The sequence below is a fragment of the Theropithecus gelada genome, chromosome 7b, assembly GCF_003255815.1.
Source record: "Theropithecus gelada isolate Dixy chromosome 7b, Tgel_1.0, whole genome shotgun sequence".
Lineage (NCBI taxonomy): Eukaryota > Metazoa > Chordata > Mammalia > Primates > Cercopithecidae > Theropithecus > Theropithecus gelada.
The window spans coordinates 94,421,328-94,439,294 of NC_037675.1; the positions used below are offsets into that span (position 1 = coordinate 94,421,328).

General features: G+C 53.2%; 1 protein-coding gene across 3 annotated transcripts in view; it reads right to left on the reverse strand.

The window, feature by feature from the left end:
* The window catches only part of ITPK1 (inositol-tetrakisphosphate 1-kinase), a 181,870-nt gene that overhangs the window by 68,613 nt on the left and 95,290 nt on the right, over positions 1-17,967 (reverse strand). For all 3 annotated transcript variants that reach the window (XM_025391664.1, XM_025391663.1, XM_025391665.1), the window contains one exon: positions 7,677-7,802. In XM_025391664.1, coding sequence (XP_025247449.1) covers positions 7,677-7,802 — 126 coding nt within the window. The remainder of the gene's footprint in view (positions 1-7,676; positions 7,803-17,967) is intronic.

Here is a 17,967-nt window from a genome sequence, read left to right on the forward strand (position 1 = left end):
ATGCTAGTCGTCTTGGTGTGCGATTCTAAACACTAAAACCCAGAAAGTGTACCCAATAGGGCCTCAGGGTCCACACAAAAATCAGGAACGACTTGACTGGCCGGCCTGAGCTCTCAGAGTGCCGGACCCATCTCTTACAAAACGCGGCGCCGCTTAACTACGGGTGGCGTGGGCTCCCTCCACCAGGGAACATCTGTAGAGATTTTTGGTGGGGAGTGCTGCTTGCATCTGCTAATGAGCAGCCAGGAAGGCCACTAAGCACCCTGTATTGCCTGGGATAGCCCCTAGCAGCACAGAATTATCCAGCCCAAGTTGTCGATCATGTTGAGGTTAAGAAATCCAGAAATAGTGTGCATAAAAGTTCTTTCTAAAACTTTGGGGAAAATGTATTATTGATAAACATTAATATTTCTAAAACTCAACAAGCCCCCAGACCCTGAGCTGAAAAACCCTGACTGTCCACACACAAGCAGAGGGGCGGCAGCCCACATGCTGGCTCAGAGCTCAGGCTTTGGGGTGCCCTCTCCTGCCCCTGTCCCAACCGAGCCACACAAAGTCCAGCTCTGCCCCTGGTTGTAAGAGGGCCACATGTCTTCCTGGGGACCAGGCTTGCTTTCCACAAGGGGAAGCAACTGCAACAGGCTAACGGCACAGAACAGCCCCGCCTTCCCCAAAGCAGAAAGGGCGATTCCTGGCCTGGTGTTGGTGCACAATGGACAGATTGTGTGGCTAGACACCACGGGAGGAGTCGCCTATGACCCAGGGCAGCAGTTATCGAGAGGCTGACCTCACAGCCACCCCAGAACAGGACGTGATCTGTTTCTCTGGGACCAGGGCCACCAGATGCGTCCAACTCTGCCTCCCGTGGCATTTGCTGGCCAGCAGTCTCATTGTCACACGGCACCAGCTGTGTCAGAGGCAATCCCAGACGATGACCTCCTGCCAAGGTGGCCCTGAAATCACCAACCCTCACACCACCCACAGAGCCATCAGGTGTCACCAAAGCCCCTCCAAGCTATGATCCTGGCCTTGCCGCTTTCTACCTGACCCTGGGCAAGTGACTTAATTTCCCTGGGCTGCAGTTGTCTCCCGCTGAAAAATGGGGAAATAATTCCATTATCTCAGGGACTGAGATGAGGACCAAAGACATAAGAGATAAGAACGGCCCATGGCAGAAAGGGCCACATGGTACATGCTTGGCAAATAGGGAGCCCTCCCACGGCTCCCTGGTGACAACACAAACCCCTTCCAGGGGCACACGGTTCTTACTCTGACCCCACCGGTCAGCAGGCACAAAGGCAAAGCCGACACAAACCACTTAGATTCTACAGGGTTATTTATCCTCTGATAGGCTTAGAGGTTATCTTCCAAGTCGGATTCGAAGACCTAGAACAACAAAAACCTTTGTTTCTTCTACTTCCTCTCCATCCCTGTGCTGGCGACTGCTCAATAAACATCAGGGACCGACAGGGTCTGATTCAATGCAGCTGTGAAATCATATTTGGGGTAAATGTGAGCCGAGGCCTTGGGTAGTCCTTTGGAGGCAGACGCAACAGCTTTGAAGGTCTTCTGTGCCATTCTGCACCTTCCCTATGCAGTAGGCAAGGGGAGGCCCAGGTGGGCCAGCAGGTGAAGGGTGGGGCCAGGAACAGCACTCGAGTCCCTCTGACCCCCACCTGGCCCTGCCTTTTAGGCATTTCCACTGCCCTAGCACAGAATGCATCTCCCGTCTGGGGACACTTTCATAATCACTGCCTCACTGACTCCAATTAGGACTGAGAACTCTCAAGTCAGCTGCGGCCACAGATAAGGCTGACAGAGTAGTCCTACTGTCACTGTAATAATAATATTGACATAAGCCACGGTGACTGACGGTTCACTAGGCGCCAGGCCTGTACTGAGTGGCTTGCACGCGTCATCACACCCCAGGCACTCACACTAAGCGTGGCCGACCATTACACACACGTGCAGCACTCACACCATGCCAGCACTACGGGCATCGCAGGTATTAATTAGTTTAATGCTAACAATAACCCTAACAAGGTATTTTAGTCGTTTTTAAGAAGAAAAGGGAACTGCGCAGTATTGAGTTCCCTTGCCTGTAGGGAGGTCCAGGGAGACGGATGAGTCTGTGTCACCACAAGGTAGACACTGAGAGCCAGCATAAGCCTCACTGCCTTCTCACCCCCTGCTGTGACGGCTGTCATTTCAGACTGCAAAGCTGTGCCTAACCCTCCGGGACCATGTGGCGCAAGACAAGCTCAGCCTGTGCTGGGTGAGGGGAGCTGTCTATCCCTGCAGTGAAACCTGGCCTCGCCTGGCGGACTAGCAGGGAGGACCTCAAACGTCACCCCCTCCCACCAGCTCCCAGTCCCACTTGCTTCCTGTCCCCTCAGGAGGGTGGTGGGATCGGGGAGGCACTATTGAAGGCTAAACATGGTTTCCTTCCAGGCAAAACACGGAAAGAACCAGTGCGGCCAAGTGTGCATTCTCTTCCTGCATCCTTCGGGGCAGGAGCTTCCTTCCCAGATCCACTTTAGATCGTTACACACTGAGAGGAGCCAGGAGGTGAGTGCAATTTTGTCCTGTGTAGGCTGGACAAGGCTCGAGCTGCTCAGAGGCCGGCCTATCACGGCAGCAGAGGGAGGGGACGCTCAGGACCACATGCAAGGGCACCTGGGGCTGAGATGGGCACAACACTGAGCCTGGGGCCATGAGCTCCTTCTTCATCTTGGAAGCACCCGGGTTCCCAGGAGTAAACAGTGTCCTCACCTGCTCAGAGTTCATCTTGCACTGGCAATCTCCCCTTCAAAGCAGGGCCTCTCGCCAATTATATCCGATCGCATCACCACCATCCCCGCCCCACTCTCCCTGCAGGATAGATTCCAAGCTGCACAGCCTGGCATGAAAAAGCTTTGGAGCTCTGGAGTTGCTGCTCCCTCTCCAACCTCGCTGACACCTGGAGACATCGCCACACATGCCCATCAGGCAGTGCCATCTGCCTCATGAACCCTCCTGGCCTCCTCCCTCCCTGCTCCCAGCAGCCCAGCAGAGCCACGTCCTCCCTCCACAAGCCCATCAGGGCACTCCATGAAAGGCCGTCCCAGCACATGACCAGCACAGGGCATGCGCCTCCACCTAAACACTTAGGCACTACAGGCGGCAGTGGGAACACCAGCTGCTGGGAGCAGACACAATCCCTGCCCCAGTGAAAGGACAGACAATAGCCACTGATAAAGAATTACAAACTTCCGAAGGGCATCAAGAAACAGTGCTAAGCTGGCAGGGCCTGGGACAAGAGATGTGTCATTAGTCAGCTCACGAGGGAGGATGTTTCTCGGGAAGGGGCACTGAGCTGACAGAACAGCTTGTGGAAAGACGCTGAGGTGGACACGCATCAGAGCCCTAGCAGTTGCTGAGGAGGCCAGGGAAGGAATGGGTGGGGCAGATCACTGAGGCCCCATGGGTCAAGCTGGCAATCATGGCCTTCAGTGTCACAGCAATAAGAAAGCATGGGATGTTTTAAGCCAAGCTGTGCTATGATCAGACCCATGTTTTTCCTAACTCATCACTTTAGGTGCACTGAGGTCAGTTCTGGGTCTGCCCGCCAGCCTCCCCTCTTGGCCAGGAGCTCCTGGGCTACCGCAGAGGACCCTCTCCTTGCAGTCTGTGTGCAGACCGGGAGTTCAGGGAACATCTGGGGGACAATTACCGTCCTTCTGATAAAGACAGGGAAGAGGCAGCAGTTGAGACTGAAACCTCCTTGTTAGTTCTGAGCTTATTCAGGCAGAACCCCAGGAAGGTCCCCTGAGGCAGCCCCACATGACCCATGGATCACAATCACTGCAGCCCTTCAGAGGCAATTCTGGGGCTAGAAGGGGCAGCAGAAAAGGAGGGCGGGCCCCTTTCCTCCCACCCTGCGTCCACACCTGGCAGATGGCTCTGGGCGCCACGGCGAGGAGAAGGCTCGTGTTGCTCCCCTGGGGAAGCCACTCACCAGGCCAGGAGGCCCCTAGTGTCCCCAGGCCCAGGGCAGGGATCCTCTTGGCACGCCAGCCCCACTTGCCCATGTGGCCAGGCCCTGGGGGCCCCTGCCTGGGTCTGCACACCGAGAACCAAACCTCAGGCAGAGCCTCGGAGGCACCAGGCTGCTGGCTCCACGTGAACCTTGGAACAGAAAAACAACTGAATCATCCCAACCGAGTCGCCGAGCCAAGCCGTTTAGAAGCCGATCAACAACACACAAAAAACACACACACACAAACAAACAAAATCCAAAACCCTGGGGCAGTGGTGACGGTTCGGTGACCAGCAGCTTTCAAGTTCTGCAGTAAGCCTCTGGCCCACACCCTCCACCTGCTCACCAGGGCAGCCAGAAGCAGGCACGGCCTCCTGACTGGGAATTTCTTCCCTCCCTGGGGACCAGAGCTTTCACACAGGCAGCCTGGTGCAGTGCTCCGGGGCCCTGAGGAACATCTCAGAAATTTCTTTTTCTCCACCCACACAGCCCCAAACCACTTCCTCCTTCCTCCCTGGACCTGAATATGGCCTGTGGAGAAGGCCCTTCCAGCTGAGCCCCTGCTGGGGCAAAGCATCTTGCCTCTGTTTTCCTGCTCACAACAAAATGGGAGGACCCCAGCTCTGCGTGCTGCTTCCACTGCCTCTGCCTGTAGCATCCCTATCCCTCCCAGTCCTCAAACCACACTCATGCCTCCTTGTTAATGCCTGGAAAATAAAATTTGAAACAAAAATCTGAAAACAAAGGGCATGACTGAGGTCAAGTGTCCGCCTCCCTGGGTCTACATGGTCTGGCTCTGAACTTGCATCTTATGGCAGAGGGAGGGGGACGGTCAACGCTGACAGCCCAGTGACCAGTGGCAGGAGGAAGCGTCTTCCCCGGCCCCCATCCCAGTGTCTCTTGGTCCTTCTCTGTGCCAGCCCCACCTGCCTCCTCTCTCCTGGGGCCTCTGGAAAGTGCAGCCCCGCACCCTTTTCACCAAAGGATTGTTCTCTTCACAAAGGAGGAAACTTCCCACTTTATCAGATATCCAGTTTCTTACTGAAGCATAGACGGCGATGAAAATTTATCCCAGAAATACTGGTGCAGGGAGGTTATAGTGAGGTCACAGCAACCATCCTCCAAGACCCAGCCAAGACCCTACCTGAGAAACATATCTGTGGCTGCCTGACAGCCTTAAGCCACAAGTCCCCATGCTGCCCTCCACACATTCTCCCTGTAATATTCTTTTCTGCCCAGAAAAGGAACACAGTGGGCACTCTCATTCACTGTTTGGACATCACCTGCCTGGGCTGTGGGCTGTGTGTGTGTCTCTCACACACACACAGATGTCCAAACTCTCATTCACTGTTTGGACATCACCTGCCTGGGGAGCAGGCAAGAGGGATAAGAGCCTGGGAGCAGATGTTCCAGAACTCCGGGCCCAGGCTAGCCGGGAGCTGTGGCCCTCTCTCTAGGAAGAGCAACCGTGTGGGTGTGATGAAGTGGCACTCAGCTACAACGGGAACTTCACACCCACAGGCGTTTACTCCTCCCAGCAACCTGCCCACCCGAGGAGGAAGGAACTGAGGCTGGGGGGAGGCGAGTGGCTCCTAAGTTTTGGAGCAAGGATCTGCCTTGAAGACAGTTTGACTCCCAAGTCCTCCACCTCATCCGTCTCTGGAGAGGCCACACAGCACGTGAGGAGAGCAAGCTAGCGCAGGCTCTAATCCTCCTGGACCACTTTCTAGTTGCCCTGCACCTGCTTCTTCATCCACAGGACAGGAATCATCGAACCTTACAGCTCACGGGAGCAAATGGGTCAACTGCCGTGAAGCGCTTTCCAGCAGGGCCTGGTATGCGGTAACTGCTCTGCAGTGCTTTTGGAGGTAACGGTAATCAGGTATCTGGAAGGCCACTGTCCCCCAGATGGACTCAACAAGAGATGCGCTATGCCTGCACCAAGGGGCTGTGCGGCAGCCCAGGCATGGCTGTGCTCCTCCAGAAAATGTGCCCTGAGGGCACCATAGGAACATGAACTGGGGACTTGGAGGCCTTCCAAAGGAGACAAGGAGACGGGGGTGAGGCAGGAGCAAACGGCTCAGGGGAAAGTCACTGTGTGACTTGGATTGGCTGGGACCACACCCCAGGACAGTTGTGTAGGCTGGGGCCAGAGAGGAACAGAACAGCAAGCCGCCAGGATGAGCAGTGGCTCACCTGAGAAACTCAAGACTGACCCCCGGCTCTGCCGGCTCCCTGTGGACAAGCTGCACATGTTCCCACGTCTCCACTTCCTGCTTATCAACAAGGCTGGTGAGTCTGCACCAAGGCTGTGGGGATCAAATGTAGCACATGGGTGAGTGTTGATCAGCCCAGCCCTGGCATGGGACAGGGGCTCAGGAAGCAGTGCATCACCAGGGCACACTTCTCCTCTGTCTTGTTCCCATCGAGCCCCAGCACAATCCTCCCAACACGGTCTGAGCTTTTCTTATTCCTAGCACCCATTTTAAAAATAAGGAAACTGAGGCTCCATGAGGTCACAGAGGAGCCCAACCATGTTTTTCCCACAGTCTCCAGTCCGATGAAGGAGACAGCGTCCAGCAAGTAGAATGGACTTGGGGCCACTGGCGGGGCAGACGCCCTGGAGGGCGTAACGTGTGACATGCCCTGCCCCTGAGCAGGGGAGGCCGGGAGCAGACTGCACCTGCCTCTGGGGCCACTTCCTGGTGGGAAGCAGGAACGTGCAGCAGGGAGTTGGCCAAGGAACAGGGTGAGAGCCCCAGGGAAGCAAGAGGGGCCAAGGTGGCCAACCCCAAACACACGGGGAGAAAACAGTGTCAGCAGGACGGCGACAGCGGATGACCAGGAGGCGGGCAAGATGCCCTTTGTCCTGATGAAGAAAAGTAGGGCACCAAATCTGCACCTATCACACGCTGGAAACCCCAGCTCAGGCATCCCCATCCCACTAGGCAGGCCCGAAAACAGCTACCATCTTGCCTGCATTTTCACTGACAATACAACTTTGTTTTTCATGACCTCTGAGCCGCTTTCCAGAGGACAGAATCATGTTCTTGTCCACAACAGAAAGAACACAGAACAAGTCAGTAGCCAGCATGAGAACCCCAAGGCAGCGGGCAGGACCTGGGAGGCTGCTGGGGAAGTGGGGTGGGGACAGGGAAGTGACCAAGGGACTCAGCAAGATACCTCTGGCTGTGCTCAAAGGTGAGTACCCAGGTCAAAGTAACGGGCAGAGGCAGGGTTCTCCACCAAGGCAGGACTCAGTTCAAAGGCCCTCGGGGGTCCCCTTTATCATGTGCAGCAAAAGGGTTCCATCCCTTGTGCCCACCCGAGCCGGGGGAAAGAGCTGTGCGTGCCTGTGCTGAGGGCGTGGAGGCCACATTGGAACTCAGTGGTGCCTCATCAGTAAACTGTGTCTACACAGCCAGGGGGTGGAGACGGCCCAACCATGACCTGGTTCAGTCCCCATGCTACACCCGAGGACACCGAGGCTGCACAAAGCACCTGCCCATGAGCCCATGTCTCGCCAGTGGCAGAGCCATTTCTCCAGACTATACCTCCAGAGAGCCGCTACCGCCCTAAACACGCACACGGCCATTCCAGGGCCTCCCCTCCTCCTCCTGAAAATGCCACAGCCAAGGGCTGCATGGTCCTCACGCACCTGGAACCTGTGCACCAACTCCAGGGACTGGCTATCATTCTGGTCAGCTTCAAGGATGACGTCGGTCAGCTTGTGGATGATGACGTCCAGGGGGCCCTGCTCCTCGATCGGCCGGCTCAGGTTCAGCTGCGAGGCAGGGAACACAGACAAAAGCAACAACTTCAGCACCTAAGTCCACTACCCCCATCCTCTTGTCCACCCCAGGGCACATCACCAGAGGACCCTCCAGCCTCCCTGTAGCACTCTGGAGATGGGGCAGGAGGGCTGACATGGAAAATATAGACAGGACAAGCAGGACAAACCCTCCAAGACCCCACAACTCTTCTCTCCTGCTAATTCCTCAAGGGCACGGCCCACGTTTGTACTTCTGTTCCCCAAGTCCCATGCTTATCCAGGATGTGCAAGACACATAAGAGGAATCAAGGCGACGGTGTCAACAGGCCAGGCAAGTGATGCTGAGAAATGGCTTTACAGAGAAAGGCTTTTCTGAACATGTCCCATCTGCCCAACCACCTAGGGAAACTAGGGCTCCAAGGGGTTAAGTAAATGACTAACGTCACACAGCCTGATCAGAACTTAGATCTAAGCGGATACTGCTTCTGCTAACCTATAAAAAGTCTTGGCAAAGCTGTGGTCTTCAGGAATCTAGACGTTGCTGCTTCGAGCGACCAGCCGCTTGCACTTCACACTGAAATCTGGGCTCGTCGGGAGAAGCGAAGGCGTGCAGGGCTGCCTGCAATCTGTTCCACGCTGCTCCCCTGCTTTGCCGGGGAAGGTGTTTATTTTTGCAAGTGCCTGAGGTTGGGATGATCAGTCCCCAAGGCCTCTGGCCAACAGACAGTCAGCGTCACCTGACCCCAAGACAGGAACACCTGCCAAAAGCCGGGGCAGCCTGACACCGCTGCCTGACCCGCCACATGCCTCCCTCCCGGCCCACAGCCACCACCACCTGCAAGGCCAGTGACTCGGAGGCAGCGGCGCCAGCCTGGCACCTGGCTGACCCCCAATTTGGCCTCAGCAGAGGCCAGAGAAGGTCACAAGCCCCACCCCCGCTCTCAACCCCACCCCCAAGTGGGTTTCGCTCCAGGATTCAAGGCTGATTGTTCTAAAGATGTTACTAAAGACATCATAATGACAACTACAAATGGTCACTGGCAGCCGGCACCACGCTCAAAGCTTGCGTGCATTTCTTTCATTGTATTTAACAACCACTACGAGAAGTGATTTTACAAATGAGGAAAGTGGAGGACGGAGACTTTTAAAACCTGCCTAGGGTCCCACAGCAGGAAGGCGGTGGAGTGGGAACACAAATTCAGATCTCAGGCTGTGCTTCTCACTCCATTCCCCGCTGCCTGCCCCCACAACCCCGCTCCCCATGCCTGCTCTGTGCCCTAGGCAGCTGTCCTCTAAGGCCACAACCACCTGGCTGCCTTCTCCTCTGGCCAAGTCGGGCCAACTGGAGGCACAACAGAAGATGGGCAAGAAGGAGAGAGGGAGGGTGTACTTGCAGCATCCTCACGCCCCGACCCCCTGCCGTATTTCTGGCAGGAGTCACAGCCCCCATGCAGCAGGGCAGCCCCTCTCTCAATACTACCGCCTTCCCTACGGCTCCAGGTATGTTTTGGTCCCCTTGTCCCCTCAGGCCTAGGGGTGGTGACAGCTCTCAGGGCTTGTTAGCAGGGAACTTTGTCCTGTGCTGGCTCTCGGGCCTGCCCGCACCCTGTGATGGTTCCTTACTAAACTCTTCTCCGTTGCACCCCCGGAACACGGCAGCTCTCGTCTGCTGGTGTCTTTAACTCGTCTTTCTTACTGTTTGCCAGGAAAGATGTTAAGGGATTTCCCCTATATAGAAAAAAAAATCCTTTAGACCTCACAATAAGAAACTACTGAGGAATGCTATTCCCTCCCCATGGTGACAGGCCTGTGTACAAAACAACACAAAATAAAACCAAAACCAGGCTAGCTGAGAAGTTGCCCATCTCTGGGGCTCTTGGGTGAAGAAGGGGATGGGAAAGACACTTCCCAGTATCTCCTGAGACCTGGCATTGGCTCATCCTCACGGCAAGCCCACGGGCCGGGGAAGATGCCCCCTGCTGCATAGACCAGGACACCAATGGCCCAGGAAGGAAAATGACCAAGCAGGGCCACGCAGGTGGAGCGGCCAGGATAGAGACTGTGCAGCAATGCCCACGTGTCAGCCTCCACAAGCGGCCCGCTGACCTGGGCTCGCCATCCCTTGGGGCCTCAGTTTCCCCTTTGATAGAAAGAAGAAACTGCAAGAGCTTTGCTGGGCTCTCATCACAGATTCCAAATTACACTCCACCCAACACCTCTTCCCAGAAAAAGCAGAATCTGAAGGAAGGTAGAGAGGCCATGGGCAGAGAACACTGGGCTCTCAGACACAGCCAAACACCAACCCATTTCCACTACAGTCTGTGGCTCCAGTGGGACAGGCACCACAAATGAGAGGCCAAGACAGCTACGAGCGCAGGGGGAGCCGGGCCACAGGAGCGACGCATCCGGGCCTGCAGAACCCCCATGCGCACCAGGGAGATGGGACACCACATCTCCAGACAGCCCTCCAGGTTTCCCTGCCTGGGAGAAACTGTGGCGTTCCCTTGGTGCTGGGGAAGGAGGTGAGCAGAGGGGACGCCCTGGTGTCCTCGCCTGGCATCAGCCTGAGGCCCGTAGACCTGACAACCGTGGCTGTTTGGAAAATAAGCTCTCCGCATCGCCGGCGCTCCGCTGAAGGTAAACAGCTGAGCTCTGGAAACGGGCCAGCCTCCTTTGTGTATTTTCCAAGCATTTTCATGCCAGTAAAACCCTTTTGTGAGAACAGCAGCTTGGGACACACATCAGGCCTAGGCCGCTCTCAGGTGCGGCCGCCTCTCGCTGTGGCATCTGTGCTGGGTACCAGCAGGGCTGTTGGCAGCTCTGGTGGCTCTTCCTCAGCTGACTGACATGCCACAACTGCCCTGAAGGGGTCTGTCCTCTGAACACACTGCAAACGGGCCGCAGTCTCCCTCCGCTGGCTGGAAAAGAGACGGGCCCTTGGGTGTGGCCCTATAGGAGAAAGGGCCCAGCTCCTGAGATTGGGGAGGCCATGGAGGAAAGGACACTGTGCAGGGGGATGCCCGAGGGGGAAGGGCACCACAGAGGCGTGTCTCGCAGATGCCATGGGGACAGGAACTCATTTCAAGGTTGTCATTCTGTTTTTCTGACCACACTCTGCCCCCAGAAAAGAGAACATTCCTGGGGACTTCTTGTCCTCCTCAGAGGATGGGGTCTGGATTGTCCCTCTCAGCAGGAGCAAGAGTGTCTCAATGAAAGGCTGCCCGCCGGGACCTGAGGTCTGTGGGCGCTCTGTTTCCAAGTCACGCCATCTTGCAGGGCCCATGCTGGATCCTGCTCTGTGTGGCGCTTGGAGTTCAGAACTCGGAGAAAACAAGGGGCCACTGTTTCCCTCGGGGACGAAGGCAGAGACTTACTAGAGCTGGGGGCAGGGCCGGGAGACGGGATAAAGGCCTGCAAACCCCAGTGGCCCCAAAGTCCTCTTTGACTTCCAAAATGATTAACCCAATCGTACCCAGCCTGGTAACCACGCTGAGCTAGGTCCTGACGCTCCCTGTCTCTCCCAGGACCTGGAACTGGGGAGGGGTGGCCAGGCAGACAGGCCTAGAAACCCATCCCCAATCCACCAGCTTCTGAAGAAGAGCAGGTCACTGAGCTGTGGAGTGCCTCCGTTTCCCCAGTCATAAAATGAGGGTGCTATTAACCCTTCCCTGCACCTCACAGGATTGTTAAGAGTCCCAGAGCAAAAGTTCAATCCTCTTTCACATTTCTCAACTCATCTCAGCCCGAACAGGAAGAATTAGTGGCTCCCTTGCGTTCCCCATAGCCCCAGAACCCTTTGCACATCCCTCCAAGATTGTACCATAACCCCAGTTATGAAGCTGATTCTTTAATCCACTGTCTCCTGCTCCAGAGCTGGAGGCTGCTCTTCCTCTGTGGTATCATATAATCTTTCTGACCCAATTCCTCAGTTTCTCAGTAACTGGTTTCCAATTACTCAGGTAACGGAGAGGGCTGTGTCGCCACCATCCTCTAGGAATCTCAGTTTCCTTGTCTTTAAAGCAAGAAGCCTCGCGATCCCAGCACTAGCACCCAGCTCTTGCACACTTGCTTGGTGCCAGGCTCTGCTCTAAGCACTTTACATGCAGTGAGTCACTCAATTCTCACAATGGTCTGAGATGGGGACTCATGAGAGGCGCAGGGTGGTTAAATAACATGTCACAATCTCACAACTTCACACCCACTCTTAGCAGTACCTAGCCAGTGACACTCAATAAATGTCAGCTATTGTATTTCCCTATACTTACTATTCTTATTATTACTGACCAGTGGAAACTTCCCAAAAGTTTTGTCCCAACCAATAAAGGGTGAGAGGGCTGAAGTCTGACTTATTCCTCTGCCCTCTCCATGGATCTGAGAATCTGGGACAGAACTGCCATCGCCAAAGTTCAAAGGCCTTGCCGAGCAGAAGCAGGTCTCTCCAGAAAGAAAAGTCAGATCTGGAAACCTCATGGACAGACTTCAAAAAGGACGCCGTGGCCGGACATAGTGGCTCGCGCCTGTAATCCCAGCACTTCGGGAGGCCAGGCGGGCAGATCACTTGAGGTCAGGAGTTTGAGACCAGCCTGGCCAACATGGTGAAACCCCATCTCTACCAAACAACACAAAAATTAGCCAGGTGTGGTGATGGGCACCTGTAGTCCCAGCTCCTTGGGAGGCTGAGGTGGGAGAACTGCTCGAACCCGGGAGGCAGAGGTTACAGTGAGCTATCATGCCACTGCACTCAAGCTTGGGAGACAGAATAAGATCCTCACTCAAAAAACAAAACAAAACAAAACAAAACAAAAAGAAAGGAGCTTGGTCTTGGAGGACTCCATGCCAGTGGTGTGTTTTCAATGGGTTTGATTCCAACGAAGCCTGGAAAAGAGGAGATGGAGGCCTTCCCCTGGCAAGTACAACTGTCACTCTCAAAGGAGCTCCAGAGAGGTGAAGAGCTAGAGGTCACCAAGACCAGCAGCCTGGGACAAGGACAGTACAGGTCACCCTAGCAGCCTCTGCCCCAGGCTGGGGAGGGAAGCTGTTGAAAATGCTCTCTGACCCAATTCCCTGATTCCTGAGTAACTGGTTTCCAGTTACTCAGCTAATGGGAAGAAACAGCAAACTCGTGAAGGCATAAGAGTTGGTAACTTTTCCCTATAAGATAAAGGGTTGAGACAATTAAATGGCCTGAGGATGGCGCTACCTTGTGGAGCCAAAGTTCTGGGAATTTATGAGCTGACATTAGACCCAGAAAAGTCACACCCATTCAGCAAGCACAGCTCCTTAAGAATAGGACTGGCCCTGAGTTCTCAGGATGGGCCAGTCCTGTTCTGCGTTCTCAACACTGGGTGTTGGAGGGCCAGGTCCAAGAGCAGGCAAAGGATAAGCACACCCACTCCTGGGATGCTGGCCTACGGAAATGATCAACAAGTGAAGGCCACTTCTGGCCTAGGGGGAGTCACTGACCACACACTGACAAGAGAAAAGACACAGAGTGCATGTGCGAAAATGGGGTGCTGGCTAATGCTGGGCATGCCACCACAAAGGGCTAGTCACGAGCCACTGAGATGGTGTGGCTGGGCACAGTGGGGCACACCTTTAATCCCAGCTACTCACGAGGCTGAGGTGGGAGGATCGTTTCAGCGCAGGAGTTTGAATCCACCCTGGCCAACATGGCAAGATCGCATCTTTTTCTTTTGAGACAGTCTTGGTCTACCATTGAGGCTGGAGTACACTGGCATCATCTCCACTCAATGCAAACTCCGCCTCCCGGGTCCAAGCAATTCTCTGGCCTAGCTTCCCGAGTAGCTGGGATTACAAGCGTGCACCACCACACCCAGCTAGTTTTTGTATTCTTAGTAGAGATGGGTTTCACCATGTTGGCCAGGTTGGTCTTGAACTCCTAAACTCAAGTGATTCACCTGCCTCAGCCTCCCACAGTGCTGGGATTACAGGCGTGAGCCACTGTGCCTGGCCATATCTCTTAAAAAATGATGACAACAACAACAAAAGCAGTCACTGAGATGACAATGAAGAGGTCTTGATAGAGATAAGGGTAGGTGCTTGAATTACAACCACACGAACTGACACTTACTGTGGAAAAGGCTGATAAGAAAACCCAGAATATGAAAATAAAAGGACTGTGGGTAGCAGCCGCTTTTCTGTTTTTGTCTGTTTGTTTGTTTGTTTTGTAGAGACGTGCTGGGTTTCACCATGTTTGGCCAGGCTGGTCTCAAACTTCCGACCTCACACGATCCGCCCACCTTGGCCTTCCAAAGTGCTGGGATTACAAGTGTGAGCCACCACACCTGGCCTATCAGCCCCTTTTCTGGACACAAGGCAGGACTGCACTTCCTGATTCCCTGGTAAATGGGTGATCCTGTGACTCGTTCTGGCCAATGAGCTGTGAGTGAAAATAGAACATGCCGTTTCCTGGGCAGAGCCCGTAACTGCAGGAGTGAGGTCTCCAGAGCCCTCTCTCCCCTCTGGTGCAAGACCGGTGACCTTCCAGATACGGCTGCTCAGCTGTGGATCTCTGAGTGAACAAGATGGACAGAGCCTCTAGCTGGCCCTGTGGACACGTGGCATGAGTGCAGAATAACCCACGGTTTTCAGCTAAGATTCTGAGGCTGTTGGTAAATACAGCACAACTAATCTGTCCTCATAAAATAGGTGGTCCCCCTACCCCAAGCTTTTCTTTTTCATTTGTTGAGACAAAGGAAGGATAGAAGGGAAGGGAAAGAGAAGGGGAGAAAAGCAGATTAAGGCAATCAGGCCCCGACAGGTAACTGCAAGATTGAGAACGGAATTTAGTTGTGATTTTTTTCACATTGTAGTTTAGTATTTGGATGAGAGAGGAACGGGGATTTATCCTGTAAGAGGAAGATAACTTGTCAGAGTCCTTAGGAGCAGAAGGCAGGAGCCTCCATAGAGCCACATTACTCCCCAGCATCCCAGGAAAGCTCACCCCTAGCAGTCCCCTCAATCTACCAGATGAGTCCCTCGATCCGTGTGTCTTGGCCGAGGGGCTGCTTCATCTGTGTTATTGTTCACAGTGGCACCTGAGAGGCTACAGTCAGAGCTGATAGGAGCTAACCCCTCCCTCTGTTGCCAGGCACCAATCTAGTCCTATCCCGGGGGGGAAGTATGAATCACAGGCTGGCAGAAAAAGAAAAAAAGGGGGCATAAAAGGGCTGGCAGATCTGGACCCACAAGGCGGGAATCAGAGGCCACGTAACAAAGCCTGACCGCACTCTGTGTGTGTTGTGGGGAGAGCGGAGAGGATCCCACACATTAACCTCCTGTTGCCAGGCCTGGAGGAAGGAACTTGCAGAATCCTCTTGCCCACAGCACTCCTCCATGGCTGGCCAGTGCTCTTCTTCCCAGACCACCACAAGCACAGAGGTGCCCCCTCCCCAGGGAGAAGGATGCCCAGCGGTCAGAGGGCAGGGGCTGAGCCTCCAGCTGTGCAGCCTGGGAAAGGGTACATCCCTCCCCTCCCCAAGCCTGCTTCCTCGCCTGTGGAGTGAGGGTAAAGAAATATCCTTCCTATAGTCATGATGAGCACACAGTCAGGGCCGGCCGTCGATTACTTCCCTCTGTGACTAGAGCTGACTATGCTGCACTGGTGTCAGCAAATAGGACTTTCTTCCTCACATGAGGCTGAATGTTCTCTGGCCTCATCGGAGGCCTTTCTGTCTTTCTTTGGCTTTCCACCAGCATGATTCTGATCATCACCTCCACCAGAACTACCAGGGCCCTTATCATATTCCAGGTGCTGCACTGAGCAAATGACAGACCTAATCTCCTAAGTACGTAAACTCCATGTCCTTAAGAGGCAGAGGCCACTGTTGCCATTTCACACATGAAGAAAGGAAGTCAAGAGGCAAAACAACCGAACTGAGGCTATATAACCAGCAAATCTCCCCCAACACCCCCAGGTCCCTGTGGCTCCAGGACACAGGCTCCTGAGCCTTCTGCCTTCATCAGGAAGGGGAGTGGGCTGACAACATAGCTGGCTGGACGTCCTTTCCTGACTTGCAGGGAGTGAGACTGGGGGCAGCTGTCATGTGGTCTGAGATACAATCTGAGGGGGCCAGAAGCAGGGAAGCACCCACAAGCACAGCGTTGCCAACCCAGACTTGCCCCAGCTCCAGGAGAAGAGGACAATTCTGAAATCCTAGCTGGCAGGCCTCAGGTTTTCAACCACACCATCTCCTGAGAGCCACCTGGGTCAGGAAGCGAGAGCCTATCCAGGGCTGGAATCAGGGTCTTTCCATCCTGCCGGCCACCGACACAGCACACCACTGTCAGCTTCACGAAACTCTCCAAGCTGAAGGGCCTGGCACTGGCACCCCAACCCGGAAAACAAGGGCAGGAACGGAGACTGTGGGGGCAAGCAGGCAGTGGTAAGGCCTAGCACCGCCCACGTTGCTGTCTTTCTATTTTAGTTGTGGTGGTTTTGCCAGGCATAAAATCTTGACTTTTCTGTAATTCAAGTGTATAAATATTTTCATCTTTTGATCTTTGCTCCCTAGACTGTTGTTTAAATCAGCCCATGGTTTTCTCAACTATTTTTACATTTTAAGTTGTTATCATTAAATCTTGGATCCACTAGGAGTTGTTTCAGTGGAAGACTGAGGTGTGCATCTGTGTACATTTTCTTCCCGATGGGCTCTCAAGTGTCTCAACAACATTTACTTACCCATCTTTTACCCACTGTTTTCAAATGCCAATATTTTCATAATTCCCACATATTTTGGACTCTCCATTAATTTGTCTTGCATCAATACCACATTGATTTGGTTTGGTTTTCTTTTTCCCACATTGTTTTAATTACAATAGCTTCATAATACAGTTTAATACCAGTAAGAGCTAGGTCCTCCATTTTTCACAATCTTCCTGACCAGTCATGCTCATTTATTTTTCCTACAAACCCTTACGAACCGGACTTGGAGCTGGGAGCGGTGGCTCATGCCTGTAATCCCAGCACTTTGGAAGGCCAAGGCAGGTGGATCGCCTGAGTCCAGGAGTTTGAGACCAGCCTAGATGACAGACTGAGACCCCATCTCTAAAAAAATACAAAAATTAGCCAGGCTGGTGGTGCACACACGCCCATGTCTATCATCCCAGCTACTCAGGAGGCTGAGGCAGGAGCGTGGTTTGAGCACAAATTGCACCACTGCACCCCAGCCTGGGTGACAGAGTGAGGCCCTGTCTAAAAAAAAGAAAAAAAGAATAGGACTTGGATGGAGAATTAGTTATATTTATGTATCAATTTAAGGAAAACCCATGGTTTGGTCATGAATCCTCTTAACCAGGAACACCACATTATTATATTTGCAACTCATATCACAAATGACTAATCTCTCTCAAATATAATTAAGATCGTACAAACTGATTTTTTTAAAAAGACAATCTAACACAACAGAAAACATGAACAAAAGATATGTTTGAATGTAAGTACAGAAAATTAACTACAAAAGGCTCCCAACATATAAGTATTAGAAAATACTCAACCTCATTCATATAACAAATGCAAATTATAACTACATTAGGATATCATTTTTTTATGTACCAGATTGTTGAAAGTTGGAGAGACGGTTAACATGCTGTGTTGGCCAGGGCTGGGGGGATGTGAATTTGACCATCTCAAAAGGCAGCAAGTCGGTAATATCTGTCACAATATCTGGGTATATCTCACCCAGGACCACCTGATCCCACAGGGTGAACTCACCCACATATGCACTTACACACATTGCTGCACTGTTTGTAATCGCCAAAAATTAATAACTAAATAAAAGTCCAACAAGAAGAGACTGAATCACTTATGATGACCCATATGGTGGAAGACCATGCTGCCACATAAGAGAACGGGGAGCGCTTTCTGTAGTGACATGGAAAGATCTCCGAGAAGGTGCCGATCACTGAGTATAGCACGCTAGAATATGTATGGGGAGGGAAAAAAAGGGTTACACAAAATCAACATTTGCCTGTACAGTAAGTCTTCATTGAACATTGGGGATAGGTTCTTGGAGGGTGCAGCATCAACTGAATTGTACAGCAGGTCCTCAAATAACATCAATTCCTTCAACGTCACTTTTTTATAATAGTGAGAAAAAAATTGGTTTCATTGTACATTTCGTTTAAAGTCACAGTCCTCAAGAACTTATCGAAGACT